The following is a 21,457-nucleotide window of genomic DNA, read 5'->3' on the forward strand; positions in this document are numbered from 1 at the left end:
GCCGGAGCTCATCGGCACCATGGCTCCCGGAGGGCTCGGGCCCCTCCCACGCCATCATGCGCCACAGGAACTGCCAGATGCTCTTCATGGCCCGGTGGGAACGGGCACTGCACGGCCTCGCCTCCCCTCTCCCCGGGCAGCAGGGGCCGGCAGGACTCGGCGGGCGCTGCCGGGGGCTGGCTGCGAGCGGCGGAGCCGAGCCCCGAGGATCGGCAGGGCACGGGCAGCCGCCTACGGGCTGAGCTCCACCACCAGCTCCACCAGCACCAGCACCACTGGCACCGGCAGCACCACTGCCACCAGCTCCAGCAGCACCACCAGCACCACTGGCGCAGCACCAGCACCACCAGCACCACTGGCGCAGCACCAGCAGCACCAGCAGGTACGGTGTGTGCAGGGACTGTGCCAGCGCCCCAGGTCTAGTGGACCTGTGCGCTGACGTCATAAACGGCTGAGTGACATCATCGGGCTCTGGGGGCTGGGCGGGGCAGAGGGGCCCGCACGCCCAGAGCCTCTCTGCACACACACAGCCCACGCGGCCAAGGGGAACAGCCTGGTGTGCCCAGCCCCCCTGCGCATGGATTTGGGCGCACCCTGCACCCCTGGGTGTGATGCTGAATCTCCCCGCGCCCCTCAACGTGCCTTTCAGTGCCCCCTAAACCCCTGGGTGTGTGGGCGTGCCCTTTGGTACACCGTAGAGACTTCTGTTTGTTTGCCAGAGGGCTGCCCCAGGCCACCCCAGGTACATTTTGGGCTGCTCTGAGACCCTTGCTCGGCCTTTTGGGCTTTCCCTGCACGTGTCAGCCTGTGTTTTGATGCTCCTGCCACCCGTGGCTGTGCCCTTCGTGGTGCCCCAGCCCCCTAGGTGTGAATGTCACGATCTCCATGGCAATTGCCCTGCCATTCGGAACAATAAAGCCCCTAAGGATGCCTTTCTGAGCAGCCCAAGGCCCCGCGGTGTGCATTTCGGGCTCCCCCAACTCCTTGCTGTGCCCTTGGCTGCATCTCCAGGCCCCGCGCTGGGCTTTCTCCTGCAGCCCGTCTCCCTTGCTGTGCCTTTCACGACAGCCCAGGGCAATCGCTGTGCCTTTTGGGGCGCCCCTGGACCCCTGGGGGTGCCTCTCAGTGCGTCCCTTGCCCCTCGGCATCCCTTTAGGCGACATCCCTGCACGCCCTGGCCTTTTGCCATTTTGGGGTGGACGCCGGGTGAACCTTTTGCTGTGTCCTTGCTGAAACCATCTGTCTTCCTTTTGGGGGTATCCTGAACCCCTTTGGTTGCTTCTTGGGGCTTCACAGAACCCTCCCCGTGTGGCTTTCAGCGTGCCCTGGACAACTCCGTGTACCTTTAGGGGCGTCCCGGTCACCAGGACGTACCGTTTGGGACAGCCCGGACCGCTCGGGCTTCCTTCTGGTGCACCCACAACCCCCTGGATGTGTCTGGCTGTGCAACCCAAGGCATGCTGGGGGCTCTGGGGGCGCACGAGAATCAGAGGATTGTTTGGGTGGATGGGACCTCCAAAGGTGCAGTGAGCAGGGACATCTGCAGCTATGTCAGGTTGCTCAGAGCTCCCTCCAACCCGACCTTGAATATTTCCAAGTGTCCTAGGTTACAGTGTAAAATGTGCCCCCCCCAAAAGTAATCGATTACCATCTTCAGGAGCTGTTGAGAGCAGGTGGGGCGGTGCTCCCTGCCTCCCCCCTCTGGACTATCTTCTGTTAATGGGCACAACAACGCCTTATTGCATGACCCATGGATAACTCCCTCCTGGACTATCTCCTGTTAATGGCCCATCAAGGAACGGCCTCACGACTCCCCATCCCATTGTGAGATGCTCCCCCCGGGGGGAAGGAGCCAAGCAGTCCATGCTAAATAAAACCTGAGATCTCCAACACCCTAGCAGCCTTCTTCCACTGGATTCCCAGAGGAGTTTTCCCCCCACTGGAGTTCCAGAGGACAAGAGCTACCTACCTACCACTGGACCTTTGGAGGAAAGACCAGACCCCTTTACAAGATCGCTGCTTCAACAGAACTACATCCATCACCTCAGGAGGACTGCGGTCACCATCTAATCGGTCTGAGTACAGATCGAGGGGAGAGGAGGAAAGGGAGCACGTGGTGGAAGGGAGTTTCTCCAAGTTTCATTTCCAAAGCTTGTAGTTTTGGACTGGGCAAGGAACTGGGGTTCAGGGGGAGATCGGGTGGCTTCACCCCCACCCCCCCTTCTTCCATTTTCCTGAGTTTATCTACAAATTCCAGCCTCCGGCTGGATCTGGGGTGACACATGCACACACTGACACTTGGGCAAGTTGAAAACTTTAAAAAGTCCCTATAATTTTACTAACAAAAAAAAAGGGCCCTTGGAGATGAAGCACAGGGTGCAGAGGGCGGAGCAGCCAAAACACTCCACTTGTCCTTCACCACACGCAGAGAGGCATCCCCTGACCCACGGCGCCCGGTACGGGGAGACGGCAACACCTTACTCCGCAGCTGGCGTTCAGAGAGTTAACACTCTTCGAGTCCTGGAAGGGGGAACAGAGACTTTCAAAGGAGGAGGTCCATGCCAGACCCCGAATTTCAACTTATGCTCTTGGTCTTCAAAGTGCCCCCGGCTCCACTGAGACTTCTCCCCATGAACTCCAATCCCACCGAGGTACTAATCCTAGACTTGTCCTTTGGGCCAACGACATTGGCTCCTGTAACCTGTCTGCTGAGACCAAGCCCTCTCGGAGTCTCACCTCCATGTTGGGAGCGTGGATTCTCCTTGGCACAGGCTGCGAGGTGGGCACGTGGCCCGAGAGCTGCGTTCGCTCTCGTGCAGCCGCACGTTCTCCTCATCCACCCGCACGTTCTCCTCATCCGGGATCTTCGCTCTGAGCACGTCACACACACAAGGCATAAGTTACTTTCCTTCCAGCCACGCTGCGTTTTCAAAGGGGCATTTTCTCTTGCGACCTCAGACCCTTTGGCCTGCGCAGCATCGGCTCTATGCCGAGGCCTTTGATGGGGAAAGGGGCTAATTGCATCCCACAGCAATGAAAGGCCTCAGCACTAGTGACTGGGGCGCGGTTCAGGCTTCCCTGTGCCCATTTCTTAAGAGGAATGGGCATAAGACCAGAGAAGCGCTGGGAAGAGGCAGGCTCCCAGAGGTGTGGACATCGTTAAGCACCTACCTGCTCTGCAGGGTGGCGGCACTCGTAGACGGGTTGCTCCAAGGGGGCTCCCCTTGGTCAGTCATCTCCTGGAGGAGCCGTCTTCTTTCCTGGAGTAGTTTCTCATTCTCAGCAGCCATCTCTGCAACCAGCGCCTTCCCCTGAGCAGTGTTGCAGAAGGAAATCACCACCAGCAGTTACGCTTCGCTCTCCCCTGCCCTCTGTGCGTCTGAGAGCGCTTTACCAAAGGGGTCACCGCCAAGCACGTTCACTCCTAGAAGTGATACGCTCTCTGATGTAACACACCCCAAAAAGAGGCTTTCGAGTCCCTTGCCAGCAGCAATAGCTCTGAGGCCAAAGCAGACGGAGCTTAGGCAGGTTCTGAATGGGATTTGGGGACAGGGGTTCCCCGAGGGCACCCCTGAGCCAGCAATTCCCTTGTGGCCTTTTGTTCCTACAAGGACGGGCTGGAGCCCCTGGCACTGCAGCCGTTTCCCAGGGCAGCGTCAGTCCTGCGCACAGCGCAGGAGCAGCACGTCCGGCAGAGCCCCCCCTGCTCCCTCCGTCTGGTCGTTTAACGGGGCCAGCCCGTTGCCTGCAAACCAGCTCTGCCCAAACCTCGTTTCCTTTTCTCCTAAACAGCATGCTGTTTGGAAGAAGGGGTGCTCCCGCAGCCACGCTCTAGCCTGCTCCCCCGCCTTCCCCCGCGGGAGAAGCCCTTCGTGTGTTCTCTCACCTTTTCCACTTGGAGCTTTGTCTTGCTGAGCTCTTTTTCCAGCTGCTTAATTCTGCTCTCCCTTTGTTTCCCCTCGTGGATAAGGGTCTCCTTGGCTCTGCGGATCTCATCTTCGTGGCAGAGCTGCATTTCGATATATTTCCTGAGGAGGCAGAGAGACAAGCGTCAGTCTGTGAAATGCTTTGGTGTTCTGGGCCAAGAGCGAGGCAGGAGGTGTCCTGCATTTATTCGGGCTCTTCACAGCCCGGCCTGGGAGCCTCAGCCATCTACCCCGCTGCTGACTCCCAGCTTTACAAACCCTTGTGCTCGCCCCGCTCAGCTCTTTACACCAAACAGGGTTATCAAGGCACCAACTTTGGAAGCCACAGGGAAAGGGCGGGTTGATTGTTTGGGTGGGGCTGTGGGTGGTTAAGGGGGCGTGCTTGGGTATGGGGGAAGAAGGCCAAAAAGAAGAATCCTAAACAGCAAGGGTCAGGCAAAGAGCCTGCAGAAAGAGCTCCTTCAGCGGGCGCTTCTTAGAGCTGCAGCACTGGCAGCTACAGAACAGTCACGTCCACTGTCACTGCCAGGCACATCGAGGGCAGTTCCTGGGCGGGATTTTTGTGCCTACACGTCCCCTGCTGCTGCAGTCCTTACCTGACACACAGATGCTTCTTGTTCAGCAGACGGACTCCGTGCTCGTAGAGGGCTTTGTTTTCCCCCTTCAGCAGCAAAAGCTGCTCTGAAAGCTTCTGGTTCTCCTGCTGACACTGGAGGTGCTGGAAAACATCGACTGGTTATTTGTCTGTCCTCAGCTGTAGGGGCCCCTCTGCCTCGCTTAGGTCTGGTCTCCAAAGCTGCTCTGTCATCAACGCCGGTGGTTCCCGCTACAGACAGTATGCACCCCTTCTGCCCCCCAAGGCCACCGCCTCCTGCCCTTAAAGAAGGGGAAGCGTGGATTTCTGTGCTGCTGGGGGAGGCTGAAGGCTTCAAGAGGGCGCAGGCAGCTAATGCATCCTGCCGGGCAGCGCGCTCTGCCAGAATTTTCCTGCAAAAAGCTCCAAGCTCTGCAAGAAAAGGGGAAGGGAGAGGGGAAGAAGCCGTCAAGTCCTCCTTCCGCGCCCTCAGAGCTGCGTCCCCAGGAAACCCAGGCGAGATGAGGTGGTGCTTTTCCTCCAGCTCCTCTTGAAATCACGGGGATCTGCAAGGGCTCAGCACCTGACTGCATTTGACCCCATTTCAGCAGTTCCTGGGTACAGATTTCACACCGGGATGGTCCCATTTCCCTCTAGAGCTCAGTGGTCTGCTCTGGAGTCAGCTACCACGGAATCACGGAACTTCAGGGGTGGGAAGGGACCTCAAAAGATCATCCAGTCCAACCCGCCTGCCAGAGCAGGACCACCCAGAGCAGGTCACACAGGAACGCTTCCAGGCGGGTTTCGAATGTCTCCAGGGAAGCAGACTCCACCACCTCTCTGGGCAGCCTGTTCCAGGGCTCTGTCACCCTCACGGTGAACAAGTTTTTCCTTATGTTCACGTGGAACCTCCTGTGCTCCAGCTCGCACCCGTTGCCCCTCGTCCTGTCATTGGCCAGCACCGAGAAGAGCCCGGCTCCATCCTCCTGACACTCGCCCTTTACGTACTGATAACCATCGATGAGGTCACCCCTCAGTCTCCTCTTCTCCAAGCCAAGGAGACCCAGCTCCCTCAGCCTTTCCTCCTAAGGCAGATGTTCCACCCCCTTCATCACCTTTGTGGCTCTGTGCTGGGCTCTTCCCAGCAGTTCCCCGTCCTTCTTGAACTGAGGGGCCCAGAACTGGGCACACTCTTCCAGATGGGGTCTCACCAGGGCAGAGGAGAGGGGGAGGAGAACCTCTCTCGACCTACTGACCACAGCCCTTCTAATCCACCCCAGGATGCCATTGGCCTTCTTGGCCACCAGGGCACGTTGCTGGCTCGTGCTCATCCTGCTGCCCACCAGGACCCCCAGGTCCCTTTATCCTACGCTACTCTCCGACAGCTCAGTCCCCAACCCGTACCGGGACGCGGGGTTGTTCTTTCCCAGATGCAAGACGCGACGCTTGCCCTTGTTGTACTTCATCACATTTCTCCCCGCCCAGCTCTCCAGCCCGTCCAGGTCTCGCTGAATGGCAGCACAGCCCGCTGGGGTGTCAGCCACCCCTCCCAGTGTTGTGTCAGCAGCAAACTTGCTGACAGTTCACTCTGTTCCCTCATCCAGGTCATTGATGAATATATTGAATAGTGCTGGCCCCAGTACCGACCCCTGAGGGACTCCACTAGATACAGGCCTCCAACTAGACTCTGTCCCATTGACCACAACTCTCTGACCTCTTTCCTTCAACCAGTTCACGATCCACCTCACTACCTGATCATCCAGGCCACACTTCCTCCGTTTAGCTGCTAGAATTCTTCAGTGTGGATTATTAATGTAAAAAATAGTAGAAAATGGCCCTGTGTGCTCGATGATAGACTGTAATTAGTGTTTATTAACGAAACATGCTTTGGTTCAACTCTGAACAGTCCCTCTCCAGAGAGGAAGGAGGAAGCAATAAGCTGCTTTCTATGCATACAGCTGATGCTTTGATATGCTGTTTCATTTCCAAAGTTTTTTGCGTTGTCTATGCCTAATATACCACAAGCCTTGGTGCGGATGAAGGCTGAGGCTGTATCAGGTTGGCTGGCCTAACTCTGAGACTGACTTTTGCCAAGATGAAACATTTTCTGGACTGAAAACCTCGTTTTCATAAAGATCATGCAGATTATTTTAGCCATCCTCCACCAGCCATACGGCTGAGTTACATGGGATGCAGAGTCTGGAAAATAAGCTGTCCCAGTCCTCTTGGCAGATCGAGAAACAAGAATCGTTGCTTCTCCCTTCAGCCAGCCTGTTCACATCTGTATTCTCACAAGGCCACAGCAGGTCGGTACAATAATCAGCATTTTCCCAGACTGAACGCCAGGTGTCATGACAGGTCTGCTTGATAAGTGGTGCACGCACAGTCTTTTGAGCATCCTTTTGGGTTGCCAAGAGAAGGCTGGAATCTAGTCCCACACACGCTTTGTCACAAGCAGTGAAAGAAGAAGAAGGGAACGTTACCGAGTTGCCACAGCATTTTCTTCTTGAGATGGAGAAGGACGGAGAAGCTAGAAGGGCAAAGTAAGTCATTTAAGACAACGGAGTAAACGGAAACAGGCCCTTGAAATAAGAAAGCAGGTAAAAAGGGAGGCAGATTAATAAGAGGAAATAGTAAAGAACACATATCCCAGAGTATTTGTCAGCTCCTAACTGGTCCTGATTCCCTAATCCACTCTGGCTACCACTGTTTGTTACTCTCGCCCATTCCAGGACAGTTGGGATGATCTCTATAGCCCAGGTGCAAAAATGGAAGCCAAAAAAAATCAAGGCTGAGCACTTGACTCAACTTGATGAAACCTGTGGGCTCTGCACTGCTTTTCATGGTGTTAAGATTAAAGAAGTGTCAAAATGAGAGGTGGGTGGGAAGCTGGAAACAAAAATGGTTCATTGAAACTAATCAGTTTGAGAAACTTCTTGCCAGCGACATTTCAAAGATCCCGGATGATACTGCTGGAGAAAGAGATCAAAGGTGTCCCAGACTCTGCAGTAGTAGGGGTAATCCAGGTGCTCACTCAGAATGGAGAAGTCCTGTCCTCCAAGTCCCTTCCGTCCCTCCATTAATGTGCTGGCATACTCCCAGCTCCTGCTGGGATGCTCAGCACATGAAGCCCTACTGCCACTTTTGTTCTTATCCATTAAAGCCCAGTTGAAGCCAGGTGCCCACTGTTTGGCCTTTCCAATATTCAGTAACACCAGCCCCTTTGCACTCACCTTATGTGAGCCAACAGTATTTTTAGTCCTCAGCTGAATGATGGCAAGCTGGGAAGCCCCCTGGCTAAAAGTCTCACACCCTACAGAGGCTAGGCCATATACCAAATGACCCTGGCAAACCCCAGGGTAACAGCCTTGGGGGCTATTGGTTTTTTGTCTTATGTGCCTGCTTTCAGCAGTGCTCAGAAAAGGCCCGGTGGATGTCAGCCCAGGATCGAGTTGGATGCCAAGGGCTTTTTGCCTTTTTCCTATTTATCCTTCAGGACATGGTGCATTGGAGACTGCAGGGAGTCTGTTAGCTGACCAACTGACCTGCAGATACAAGAAGCTGCTTAATTAGGAGGTCTAAAGGAACATAAGGCGTGCCTGTGTCACTCCCAGGAGAGTGACATAAAGACAACAGCTGCCTGAAAACATTTTTTCCTTTCCTATTTAGAGAGTTCTTCAAAGACATGGCTTTTTACTCTCTGCTAATTAAAAACAGCAGGTCAGGCTTTCATTGATCCTTCAGTACAAGTACTCGCACATTCAAGCTCACGGAAACAGCAAAAGGCAGGAGCATAAAAGCCCAGTAATTTTATGGAGTTTGTGCCCCTTGTCCTCACCTCACAGTAATTCCTAATTCTTCTATAAGTGCTTTTTACTTGTCAAAGCAAGTCACTGCTGCACATGCCCTTCAAGTACAGCACAGGCAGACACAAACTGACTTTGCTACAGGATCAGAACCACAGTTTATTGACTTCAAGGCCAGTGCTCATCTAGTTCGGCTTCAAAAAGAAAGTATGGTGATTATAGCAATTGTCCTAGGCACAAGAGGACACTGACTAAGTCCATTCAGAATACTTCTAAATGTCCTATCTGTCTGCAGCCAGTCCAGAAAACAAGTTCTTTCTATTGCAAAGTCCTTGAAATAAAGAACAACTCATCCAGGTTGGACCAGATCCATACAACTTTGTGATGTGCAATCACCTGAGTTTCTGGCTCTCTGGAACATTCCTGTCCTTGCTCAGCTCAGTATGGGTCTAACATTGACAGCAGTTTCCGCACTGCACTGCTCAGTATTTCTTACTGCCCAAATTTAGGCTGACAGAGGCCTTAGCTGTGGACCCTGAGAGCTAGGGATTTTGTTTTTAAACTCTCAGGAACATGCACAAGGCAGGAGAGCGTAAGAGTCTATTTCAGGAAGGTGTTTGTGGCAGTCAGGCTAAAATTAGACCATTTGTTCCTAAAAAGACTGTACAGAACGACAAGGATTTGGCAAGAGGCTCTTCAGTTGGGAATGTGACACAGGAAGCGCTTACATGGCTGTTGGCAGTGATGTCACCCGGCTGCCCAACGGTGCCGCGCCGCAGGGTCCTGGGAAGCTCCGAGTGCGAGCACTGGAACTTGTTCAAGCCACTCTGTATCTGCAGGCGGACGAGTGCAGAGCAGGGCGCAAGGCAGAAGTGTCGACAGGCTCCACCGCTTAACGCTCCCAGATAAGGGAATCCGTAGCCATGACAGAGAACTGTTATTCTTGCACTATTTGTGATGGGCTCTTCAGCGAAGTACCAGCCTCCTCTTCCTGTCATGCCCCCCTCCTCTTGCTGCCCCAGGAATTCCTGCCTTCTGAACTTTCACCAGCACTTGTGCTTAGCAGCCTTGAGCTGGCAGGATCATTAGGGAACAAATCAGTGGGCACTGGGCCTAGAAGCTTAGCCTGGACCGACGGGACATTCTGTTGTCTCAATGAAGGTACTTGCTTTGAAGCTAAGTTAAAATCATCCTGCTCTCAACGCTTGACACAAGGAAACAAGGAGAGAGAACTACAGAGAGAAAAAAATGTGCTCTAGCAATTCAGAGAGCAGATTATTTACAAAACCAGCAGCAGGACAGCATGAGATCTGTCTGCAAGTCAGGTCTGTTCGGACTTTAATGAAGGCCTCCTGTGCTGTGGGCAAAACGAGACTGACATGACCCAGCTTGAAGGTTTGTCTTGGCTCTGACTTCTGCGATAAGCCCCACGACTGTTGGAATCTCAGACCAAAACAAGCCCTCAGCTTTGTAATCCACTGAGCAAGACCCCAGAGATAATTTACCTTACAAACCTCCCCCCGCCTTTATTTTTTTTAAACTGACTAATCCCTTTCTGGTTTATATCAGTTAAAAAAAAAAAATAGTTGAAATTATTCAGTTTATGAACCAATACTTATAAGTATTTCTTTTTGCAAAAACCACTAAATTTTCTGTAAAGTGTACTTTACTGTTTTTTTCCTATTACCACTTTCCTTCCCTTCCACCCCCCAAAACAGCCATAGCCATTAATATACATATGTGTCTTTCCTCACTAGTAGTTTTCATGTGTCTGGAGAGAATTCTTGTTCTAGCTGTGGGTAGAGGTTGGGACCCAGAATTCTTTTTAAGCCTCCTAGAGTTAAAGGAAAGTCAGGTTCAGAGCAGTCTAGCTGTTCAGGCCCATATCCTCTTTACTCCTAATTGTCTAAGGGCAGCTCTGATTTATTAGCATGTCATCTAGTGGATTTGCACCCTAGTTCACCTCTACCACTCACAAGCCATCTCCCTGCACTAAAATATCATCATGTGCTAAAGTGTGAAAGATCTCCTGGTCCTATTACACTTGTCAGGTGCATCTGACCTGTCTAGGCTAAAGAATGCTGCTGTATCATATCCCTTCTCTCCTCCATTCATTCCTCCCATGGCCAATATTTAGGCCGCCTTGGTCATTTCCTGATCTGCTCTGGTCTGAGATATGATGTCATGGCTTACAATGGTCTTCACACTTCAACACTAGGCAAAAAATGTGCTGTTATCCTCAGGGAGGTGACATGGTAAAACAAATCCTCTCGGTCAAACAATGCAGAAGTAATGTGAAGAATCTCCAGTGGGCAAGGGACGCTAAAGCATTCTCTGCCTTGGATGCTTTGCAGCATCTATCAGCTGTGCAAAGAGAAGCCACACTAGCATGCTGGTTTTAACTAAACACAGTTGAGGGTTTACAGCACAGACACCTGTTCACAAGATGGGTTCTTTCAAAGATAGGTTTTGAGTGCTCAAATGAAGACCCTTTGGAGGGTTCTCCCACGTTTCAGAAAGCACTGAAGCATAATTTCTTGTGAAAAGAACTAGTAATGTGTCCAGCTCAGATCATGCGTCTGTATTCTTACCCTGCCTGTCCATTACTGCTTACTATTGCATAGCTTTCCCATCCAGCTTTCAAAACGGAGCAGGCAGAGACCAGTCTTGGGGGACAGAGCGAGTGGACACACAGAAAAAATTGCTTCCAGATCAGGAAGTTCAGATAGACAAGGATCAAACTTACTCTTGGACATCCTATTCGTTGCAGCGGGGTGCAGCAACGTAACCAGGATGTTAAAGTTCAGGCTTAAAGGTGGCATGTAGGGCATTCTTTTAACAGGCCACGCAGCTAAACCACTGACAGGTAAAGTGAGTCCAACATTTCCTATAGCCTATCAGGCCTGCACAGACATATTGCACAACCCCTCCATATGCAGCTGCTACTCAAGCCTGATCACTCCACTGAGTGCAAGTAAACTGTAAAAACAGTCTTTGCTGACTTGCACACATGAAGCTATCTGTGTGCACATGGAGCCGTTAGCCAACTTGTTTTTCATCTGTGCAAATGGCCAAAACCTTCCCTACATGAATAGAGATGTATCATCTATGAAAGCAAAGAATTTAGTCCCATATAGGTTGAAAATCCTTCAAGGTCTGGACTGAAACACGTAGAGGGTGAGAGAACTGAAGCTGTATCTGTCCAGACAATCAACAGTGACCAGTCTCATGGATTCTCAATCTGGTTGACGGTTATATTAACTTAAGTAGTAACATTAACTCCCCAGTCATTCAGCGAACAGAGGACATCTTCACCTTGGTGAAAAATCCCGTTCATTTCCCCATCCAAATAAGCCCATTGGAAGTGTGGATATAATACCACTTGCCTTTACAATAGGCACTCTTCTGTGAGCTGAAGCTGACACCATACATGTAGGAGGAAGCCTTGGAACTCCATATTGTCCTCATCCTGAAGCTAGGCTTACACTCTGGTTTTGCAGTGATTAAACTATTTTGGTTATAAGAATGATTCTTTTACCGATTGGCACAGCCCCAAGGGTTTCAGCTTTCTAGCAGCATTCAGTTGCTTAACACAACTGTCTTTCGTCCCTGTAAATTAATAAAATGAAATCCTGTAATTGCAGAATAACTCTGTCCAGCTCATAGCCACTAAACATTTGACTCAAAATTAACTTTTACAGAGAGGGATTGTAAGTAACTTGGAGTGAAATAATCGGTTTCCTCAGCATCCACAAGCAGATTTAACTGTCTCCCCCCGATCTCTGTCATTTCAGACAGCACATTTGGTGTTCGCATTCACATGAGGAAGCAGCCCTGCTACTGTACATCCCCCAACTCATAGCTAGTCCACCATGTCTCTTTTGTCCAGACAACAATGGCTAGACAGTGCATCCCAAGGGGAAGTGTTTGAGTCCAAAGTTCAGGGTGACAGTCCCCAGTGACAAATCTTTCCAAGCCCCAGTATTTCCTCTAGCCACTTCAATGTCACCACAAGGGCACATGGAGCAATGCTGCCCCTGAGGACTCTGTAAATGAAGGCACAGGGCCTGATACCCCTGTGCTGAGGCTTCATAGCAAGAGACTAGTGGGAAGGGAGGACCATGGGGTGCCTAACGTGACAGGGGAGGTGTGAATGTGGTGCTAACAGTGGAGTTTATCTCAAGCACGAACACAGGCTCCAGCCCTGTAGCCTGAGCACCTTATCGTAGCTTTAGAAGTGTTAGTTTTTGAAATGCTACTCGCCCATCTCGCTGTGCTGACAAGCAACAGCTAAAATATCCTTCCCCCCTGGCCCACGGCCATGCCATCCTCCACCACAAAAGGATGTAGCTATTTCCAGAAGCTTGGCAAACACAGTGAGTATTTTCTGGGAAAACAAAGAAGGGCTGTCAAATCAAGAACAGGGGGTGATAAGAGTCACCATAGCTACATGAGTTACTAAGAAAGAGCAGCTTAGCTAAGCTCTGGATGAGGCTGCATTCCTCCCACCACACCTCACCCACTCCAAGGAAGGAGCTCTCTTTCTGTTCACACATAACCTAATGTGCACCCACTGTGGACTTCCAGGATGGTCTCCCTGGCACAAGCAACTGCTTGCAACACTGACATGAAGGATTTGCCTTCTAATCCTAGGGAGTAAGAGTGGACACACGCAAGTATCCAGTTGTGCCTGAATGATGAGAAGCGTCAAAGAGGACTGTAAATGTCGGCAGAAGGAAGAATAATATGCTTGTGAATTCTCTGCCAAACAAAATCAGGATAGTTTACCTCCCTGTCCTCAAAAAGCAGGGACCTGCCTACACAACATTCTAGTCAAGGAAAGTCCACAGGTCTAAGATGTGTCAAAAGCAACAGACAATTAGGATCCTGCTCTGGGAATACAAAATTGAGGCTATGCACAGTGCCACCCTTCAGTGCAGGCTGAAGAAAATCCACAGAGTGTTTAGTGGAGGACAGGCTTTATGTAATGGCTACATTTTTAGTTAGTCTAGCTATTCTTAGGTTCATCACCAGTCCGGTAGGGGAGGGAGAGGGGAAGTAAACAACGACAGCAACTCTTAGGAAGGTGCCATTTCATTCCTGTAGCTGTTTAGCCATTTCTAGAAATGGCTTCTTCTGCACACTCTATACTGACAAATGGCATGCAGCAATAAATAGCACAGTGGGATAGCGTGACCTCTTGCCCCTTTATTTGGCTTCTTGGCTAGCAAACCTTCTGGATCAATGGGCACTGTTGACACTGCTCCAAGCTATCCCAGGATGCGCTAGATTGCCAAGTAAAACCTGGCAAGAGTTACCCCAGACAAAATGCTTATGAAATGTCCTCTACACTCCCATCTCTTCTTACAGAAACTTACATTCTGCAAAATCCATTATAAGAGTCCAGATCAACACATTTAGTGGTGGATCTAAACTTAGCCACCCACCAGAACACCTGACACTCTGCTGTACACACAAACTTTTAAATATCATGCGCATTCATATATCACACAGCTATCATGTGCCTTCCCAAGACCTAACCGCTCACACATACTTACATGGCTACTAGAGTTTAAAGCCTTCAAAAGAGCCACTCAGCCCCTTCTCATACTGTGTGTACCATGTTCTTAAATCAAAGACTGAAGTGGTCATTTTATCAAAACCTCTCACAGTGTCTGATTTTTTTTTTTTTTTTTTTAATTATAATTTATTCTAACCGAACTCGGAGGCATATTCTCTATTCACCAGAAGAGGTCACCACACACCTCATTAACGACAAAGGCAGCCAACCTGAAGTAAAGAGGCTAGGTGGGATCTCACAGGAATGAACGCCTCGTTTTGCTGGGGAAATCTCTCTCCACTCAAAACAGCTGGGGATACGTAATCTCCGTGAGGCCCAGGAACGGTTCTCTTTCTTCCTCCTGTCAGAGGTTATGAACTGCAGACTAACATACCAGCCTTTCTGCTTTCATCTGCTAAGTAGCTGTATGCTTCGTTATACAAACAATTTTACGAACTAAGGCCCGACCTAGCTCCCACTGAAAGTCCAGTCTTTCTATAGCAAGGCAATAATACGGAGGAAGCAGGCCTAAAAAGACCTACATGGTTTAAAACCATGCACACCTAATCCATGTTTTCAGTTGCACTGTGAATACCTACAACTTGCCTGTGTAGACATGCCCACCTTTCCAAAACAACCAGGCAGCAAGATGCTGTTCACCTTTCTAGAGATGAAGCTTAGCCAAAAATACAGTTTCAGGTGAGGATTTATGGAATCTCTGCCTCTCACTAGGCATCGACCTGAAGTCTTGTGCCATTGCCCCGAACACCTCAGATTATGTCCTCTTTGTTTCAAGATCCATTTTACTAGGGTCTCCAAAATTCCTCAGTTTTGTTTCAGCTGAGCCTACAATGTTTGCCTAGCCTTCATTCCCCACTTGCTTCTTACATTTGTCTAATACAAAACCCCTCCTTTCTTCTTATCATCCTGCCATGATTGATCTGAGATTCTTCTCCAGTGCTACAGCCTGTAAAAGCCACCTGTGTTTTTCACACCAGCTCTCCAGCAGTTTTCACATTTCATCTTCACACTGCTCTACGACCATCATTTACATCTATAACTTGATCCATTCCCTCTCCACTTTTTCCTTTGAGACCTGAGGATACCATTTGCTGAAGAGTGCTGAACCACAGGCAGTGGGACTCTGTGCTTAAAGTACCTTGGGAAAAGCAGCTCCCTTCTAGAAGTCAAAAGAACTTACAGCAAAATTGTTACAAGCTTCATCAAGACTAGCACAGAGCAAAGCCAGACATCTTTAGCAGCAAACCACACAGCAGGACCACTGACACTGAAAATGCCCTCATGCATGAAGAAAAAGCTCCTTTGGGAGATGAATCATCGAAAGGGAGCCTGGAACACCCACCAATGAATGTCGCACTTCTCTCCCTAATGCCACCCACGTGCCAGAATTGGGGGATAATGACAGAAGTCAGATTGATCTTGGCTGCTACAGGACAGAGGTCCCATGTGGCTTCTTTGTTTGCACGCCTGCTGCAGGGGAGATCAGAATGGGGCCTAGCTGCTCTCCCAGCAAGCAGCAGTGAGCCACAGAGCGTACTGAGACAGCCATTTGACTAGCACTGAGCACAATCTCCAGCTATTTCATCCCCTCCCTCACTGCCACTTCCCTGCTGGCTTCATCGGCATCAGCAGAATGTGATAAATGTATCTGCAAAATGTAATATTAAAATTTTGCCATCAAAACCCAATGCTCCAGAACCACTAATGACCTGCTACTAAATGCCAGCCTGCTGCCCTCCTTGTCCTCAGGTGGCCTAGGCCCCTTCTTGTCCCAAAGGGCTACAGAGAAAAATGCCCCTCTTCACTGCTCTAACAAAGAGTTCAACGAGCATCCGTGAGAGCAGAACAGATCAGGCAAAGACAAAATGCATTCTTGGGACCTCAGAGAAGAGCAGTGACAGCACTGAATCTATCCTTTTACTGGCCTTTACAGTCCCACAGAAGGTGCTCTTGGACAGGAATAGGAGAGAGGGAACAAGGGCAGTGGGCCACTGTGGGATGACCAGCCCACAAGGGAAGCTCCTTCTGAGTCACCCAGCAGTAAAAGGTTTTGGTTTGTTCCCCACAGATGGGTTATCACAGACACTGAGAAATTATTTCCTCCCAGTACACAGTCCCAGCCATCCCTGAGGTAGGGACCAAATTCTCCTCTGGACTGTGCCGGTGCAGATCCAGTGGATACATGCCAGCTTTACACCAGGTAAGTGAGCTCGACAGTCGCTGTGCCAGGTCCCTTTTCTGCAGAGAGACTCCCTCCTGCAACAGGGCCTTGCTGTCAGCACATAACCTAAGGTGAAGGCAACAAAGTGCCAGAAGAGCAAGCACAGCACCTGCAGCTGGGTAATTACCAGCCAAGCCTGGGCTCATGGTGATGTTGTGCACTGAACCTTGCCTCAGCTCAGCCGCTAGACCACTCGGGAGAGGGCAAGGGAAAGGGACAACCAGGCAAATGTGTGGATACCACAGCTAAATGTTAATGTCTCGCAACGAGGGGCCCCTGGTGCCAGCTTCCATCAAGGACTTGGCGATCCCACTTTGACGAAAGCGCTACAAGCACGTCACTGCCCTTTCAGTCAGCTGCAGTGAGCCAGGAAATGCTGGCCTGAGCAACTGGGAAGGAGAGGGAGGCTGAAAGGGGTCACTGAGCTAGGAAGGAGGAGGGTAATGAGTTACTGCGGCAGTGCTCTGATGGTACCTATCCAAGCACGCCACATGCTATCAACTTCAGGGCTCGGCTTCCGCACAGCAGTCTGTAGAAACGAGGCAGATATATCCCCAGAGGAATAGTATGCCCTAACCCTACTCTTTTAGTAAGAAATAACATCTCTGCTGGTCCAGAAGAAATACCTCAGTAAGCTAGGAAACAATTTACTGTTGGAGATGAGCAACACACACCAGCCTATGCCTTCTTGATACTTCCTTCCACCCCATATGGAGGATTTGCCATATAAAGGAACATGCAAATCGCTTCAGAAATGGACGCAAAGCCATTTCCCATCTCCCAAATATTTTCCACTCTCCTCAGGGGCTCCTCCCTTCTTACAGAATGAAATTTGTTGTTGAAGTCTCTATCTTCACTGCACCACCCCAACGGCAATTTTTGAAATAGCTGTGAATATTCAGACGCTGAGTTTCAATGCTACTCTGAGCCCCGAGAAGATCCAGAATGTAAAGCTGAGACTTTTGCTGGATGGCTTTCTGTTTCTAACCACTTTCCACTGCACTAAATCTGATTTGAACCCAGCTGTTGACTAGATGGGCTGAAGATGTCCTCATTGTCTAGGTTATGCAGCACTCTGTGAAAAACACATTGTTTTGGGAGACGTAACATCCTTTTGTTCTGCTTATGAACAGCATCCAACTGCAGTGCATTAGGATGAGAGGCAATGACACAAGTTGCAACAAGAAAAATTCCAACTAGATATTAGGAAATCGTTGTTTCTTGAAGATTTTCAAAACTCAACTTGACAAGGCACTAAGCAATGTGATCTAAGTTGGCTCTGCTTTTAGCACGAGATTGTGCTACAGATGTCCAGAAGTCCTTTCCGACCTTAATTGTTCCGATTTTACCAACATAGTAATAGATGAGGCCTGTGCTAGTGTATATATTTCAAACAGTTACTAGAAAGGCAATTCAAAAGTCCCCCAAAACAAGTTCAGAGATCTTGAGGTCAAGATTTATTATCCACATACATTGCAGACTTGTGACAAGCCAATCAAACCAAGGAAACAACCCTAGGCTTTTTCAGAGAAGGGACGAGCCTGAAACTGCCCTGACTTTCTTTTACTGTCTTGTTACACTGCAAAGTACAAACCTCAAACCTCTGAAATGATGATTTCGTTTTCTAATAATATTCAGATCAAATGTGGGTTTAATCATCATCAACAACAAAAAAATCTGAACAACATAATAACAGCAGACCTCCCTTTCTGTCACATAGAGATGTTTATAAGCTGTCTCCTTAGAATACCCATTTCTAGAGACACACAACAACTATGTCCTAAACTGATCTGCAGATGAAAAGACACTGAAAACGTTAAACTCACTGGCACATCACAGAATTATTTTTTCCAAGCTTTCAGTACCAACAAGACTCTCAACCTCAAAGATCAGATGAAAAGTGCCAGATGGTCTTTCGTTTCCATTTCCTCCATACAGATCCAGTTTAATGGCCTTTAACTTTCTGCATCACATCTGTGTAAAAATGCAGTGAAAGATCAAGATGCACCATTGCATACTCAAGAACATTTCCATTTTTCAGCAGGGTCAAATTTCAAGCCCTACAAAACACACAACTTCACAGATTTTTTTGCTGCTCTTTCCCATTGCCCCCAAAACAGAAAAGGGGTCATTTCTTCATATGGAACCTAGTAAAAAACTCGTTAGAACAGATGGGGGGGTTGGAGAATCAGTTATCTATATACATCTTCATCAGGGCACCCACTCATCTCCCAGGTGCTTTTACAGTAGAGGGAGGTCTGGCCAACAGCAGTGATTTAAATACCCTCAAGACCCTGGCTAAGAACTGATTCAGTTTCTCCTGCTCCCCCTAATATTTCACAGAACTTATTTTCTTTGAAGTGGATGCTTCAATTCATTAAAAACCAAAACCCAACACAAACTAAACAAACCACAAAAACCCCATCAAACACACATTCTGATGCTGCAGCTTTTTTAATGTCCCTGTAACTGTACATGTGGTAAGAAAGATGTTGGAGCTGGGCTTCCTTTCAGACTAATTTCAGACATACAAATTGTGTATGATAGACTGAGAAAGAACACATAGAGGAAATGTTTTAAGATGGATCCAGGGGAAAAGAGGAATTTCTTCCTCAACTTAAGCCACATAGAAGCTTTCTTCGTCAGCCTGGTTTCAGCCACACTCCCTGTCACTCAGGCCAGTAACTAACACAACTTACTTGTCATATTTTTAGGACTCAGATTTCCTTTCTTCTCCAAATCACACTCTTGTCTCATAGGTTACTAATGCCATATTATTATGTTCGGTAATAACACTTAATTCTTACATAGCGTGTTTTATGAGACCCCTGACCCTCTGATTTGGTACTTAACGGTGACAAAGGAGCTAGGTGAATGTGTAGTGGATACAATTTGCTTCCTGTCTCACTTTATGCTTCTCTCACAGTTATTTTTCTCTGGATGGAAAGGAAAGGTTTAGCACTCAACCCAAGGAACACTGAACTAAGCAAAGTGACATACGTAAGTGGCACCAAGACAGCAGGCTGCAGAGACCTTCAGATTCACAGCAACAGAATGATACTGCATTGCCTAAGTGTAAAATGCTCCTTTTATTTGCCATCAGAAAAAGTGAACTATTTCCTCCCTCCTCCCCCTGGGAGGACGAAAACAGATCAGAACCTCAAACCAATCCTTGCATTGGCAGGAACTCAAAAGGTAGACTTGGGAGGGGTTGGAGGAAGATATAAAGGCTGGTAGCTGGAGACACAGAGCAGCACTGAACAGGAGAGACGCAAGGCGAGGAGGAATCAGAGACACCAGAACATGAAGATGAACCTGAAACTTCTTTTTTGCCCTGGATTCCTTCTGCTGCTCATTGTCAGCCAAAACCAGGCAAGGGCCAGGCCCATTTCCAGCTTACAGGTAAGTGACTGGCTGCTCAATAGAACTGAAAGAAGCTGATGCTTTTTTAGGACTTAGACACTTCAGATTAGCTCCGTTTCTTCCAACCCCAGCTAAAGCAGTAGGAGACACTCAAAGAGACCATGACAGCAGGAATCCTGAGGTGGGCAGACATGAGTTATTAAATGGAGGAAAATTAAAGTAAGCTATTACTGGATTTAAATTTCTGATCACATCAGGCGATTGAAAGGAAAATGTTTTTTCCTGTGGGGTCAATTCGAGGACTGCAGATTTAGGGTCATCCTGTGACTAAGTGAAGCAACAAACTTCCGGAGCAAAAGAAATTTTTCTGGAAAGACTCTGATCTAGAGCCCTAGAGCAGTCACTTGCATGCTCCTCTCTGGTTAGGCTGAAAAAAGAATTAATGGGTTGCACCTGCATGATCTCCTCAGCTCAGTAGTGCAGTAATGCAGTCCCTGCTTGCAAGACCCAGAGGCAGAACATGAGAAAAAGTGAAAGTGTGTGTGCATGTGCATGCATGTGTGTATGTGTTTGTGTGAGCAGGAATTCTGAGTCATTAGGAAAACACATTTCAGCTACCTGACTAGGGATCTGGTATTGGGGTACACCCAAATATTAAGTAATCTCCCAATCTGTAAAGAAATACATAATCCTTCTAGTACCAATTTCAGCATGTCTCCTGTCATTGCATCACTTCTCTCATTATTCCAAGGTATCAACCATTTTTTCTTGTTCTTTATTCACTCTTGACCAAGCCTCTTTCATAGTCTTTCATGATTTATTCCATACCCCAGATCCCCAGCTCCAGGAGAGACTTAGTTGGCAGTTTGTCAGCTCAGAACTATAGAACACAGTAACAGCACAGAGCCTTAGAGCACTTTGAGTCAACATACAGTGTTAGCTCACAGCACCTTGGTGAGCCAGAAGAAACTAAAGATAACCACCATCAGCTTCAGAAATCACTTCAGTACTTTCATCTTTTGGAGAAACTTATTTTGAATGTTTATCAAACTTAGCACTGAGCATGGCTTATATGAAAATAATGAGAGTTCCCAGAACCCTTCCTTTTTCTCCTCTCCTCCCTCTCCACCATCTGCCTTTCCCTTTTTTCAGGGTCTGTCCAAACTGTTAGATGAGGACCTGGAGCATCCTCTGGTCTCAGAAGAAAGGGACCATGAGCAAGACGACATGTTCCAAACAGGCGCCTTTGATCAGCAAGACGCTGAATTCCAGTGGACCCAAACCACCAGGAACCAGCCCGAGAGCATATCCATGGGTGACAGTGCTGTCCAGAGGTTCTTCAGCAACCTCCTAAGTTTACCCCGTAGATACCAAGGCAGAAGCAAAAAGGGCCTCTCCAGGGGCTGTTTTGGTGTCAAGCTGGACAGAATTGGGTCACTGAGTGGACTGGGATGCTAACTGCTTGCTATGGTAAGAGAAAGTGAGAGGCAGGTGGTCTGTGTGTTCGTGTATAACTTGCATAAACGTGCAAAAGAGCAGATTTAATTCAGCGTTAGGAAAATGGCACCTTAAAGTAACTTTTACCCTCCTATCGCAAACACAATTTACTAATATTTACCCTCCTCAGAATTCACTGTTATCAGACGTGTACGTAAAACCCGTGAAATGCCACATCTCTGCTTTACCTGCTCTCACTCTGTTCTCCAAGTCAGCTGTATGCACTTCATCTTGTCACAGGAGGCACATCGGAGAGGTTTTCACCATCTCCCCAGGGATGCTCATGTCAATCCAAAGAAACTACGAGCAGAGCAGTGGAGCTGAACCTGGCCCTAGAACAGTAAGAAACCAGTTAATTTCCATATGCGAAATCCTGTCCGCTTCTCTTTTACTTATTCCTCTGCTTTTTTGGCAGGACTGACTTTAAGGTTTCAAAGGACATGTTGCCTTTCAGTGAGATATTCAGCCTTTGTTCACATTGGCTCCACC

General features: G+C 48.9%; 1 protein-coding gene across 1 annotated transcript; it reads left to right on the forward strand.

The window, feature by feature from the left end:
- Window positions 1–19,411: 19,411 nt before the first annotated feature.
- Window positions 19,412–20,929, forward strand: LOC104350810 (C-type natriuretic peptide 1). Its single transcript, XM_009956738.2, has 2 exons — window positions 19,412–19,510; window positions 20,624–20,929. Exons 1-2 carry the CDS (start codon window positions 19,412–19,414, stop codon window positions 20,927–20,929), a joined length of 405 nt encoding a protein of 134 aa, XP_009955040.2.
- The last annotated feature ends 528 nt before the right edge of the window (window positions 20,930–21,457 follow it).

Source organism: Leptosomus discolor, chromosome 20, assembly GCF_034619465.1.
Source record: "Leptosomus discolor isolate bLepDis1 chromosome 20, bLepDis1.hap2, whole genome shotgun sequence".
In the NCBI taxonomy this organism is placed as follows: domain Eukaryota; kingdom Metazoa; phylum Chordata; class Aves; order Leptosomiformes; family Leptosomidae; genus Leptosomus; species Leptosomus discolor.

Coding starts and splice junctions, on each gene's coding strand:
- LOC104350810 (XM_009956738.2), top strand. CDS start 19,412: ATGAAGATGAACCTGAAACTTCTTTTTTGCCCTGGATTCCTTCTGCTG. Junction 19,511..20,623: donor GGCCCATTTCCAGCTTACAG/GTAAGTGACTGG, acceptor CCCTTTTTTCAG/GGTCTGTCCAAACTGTTAGA.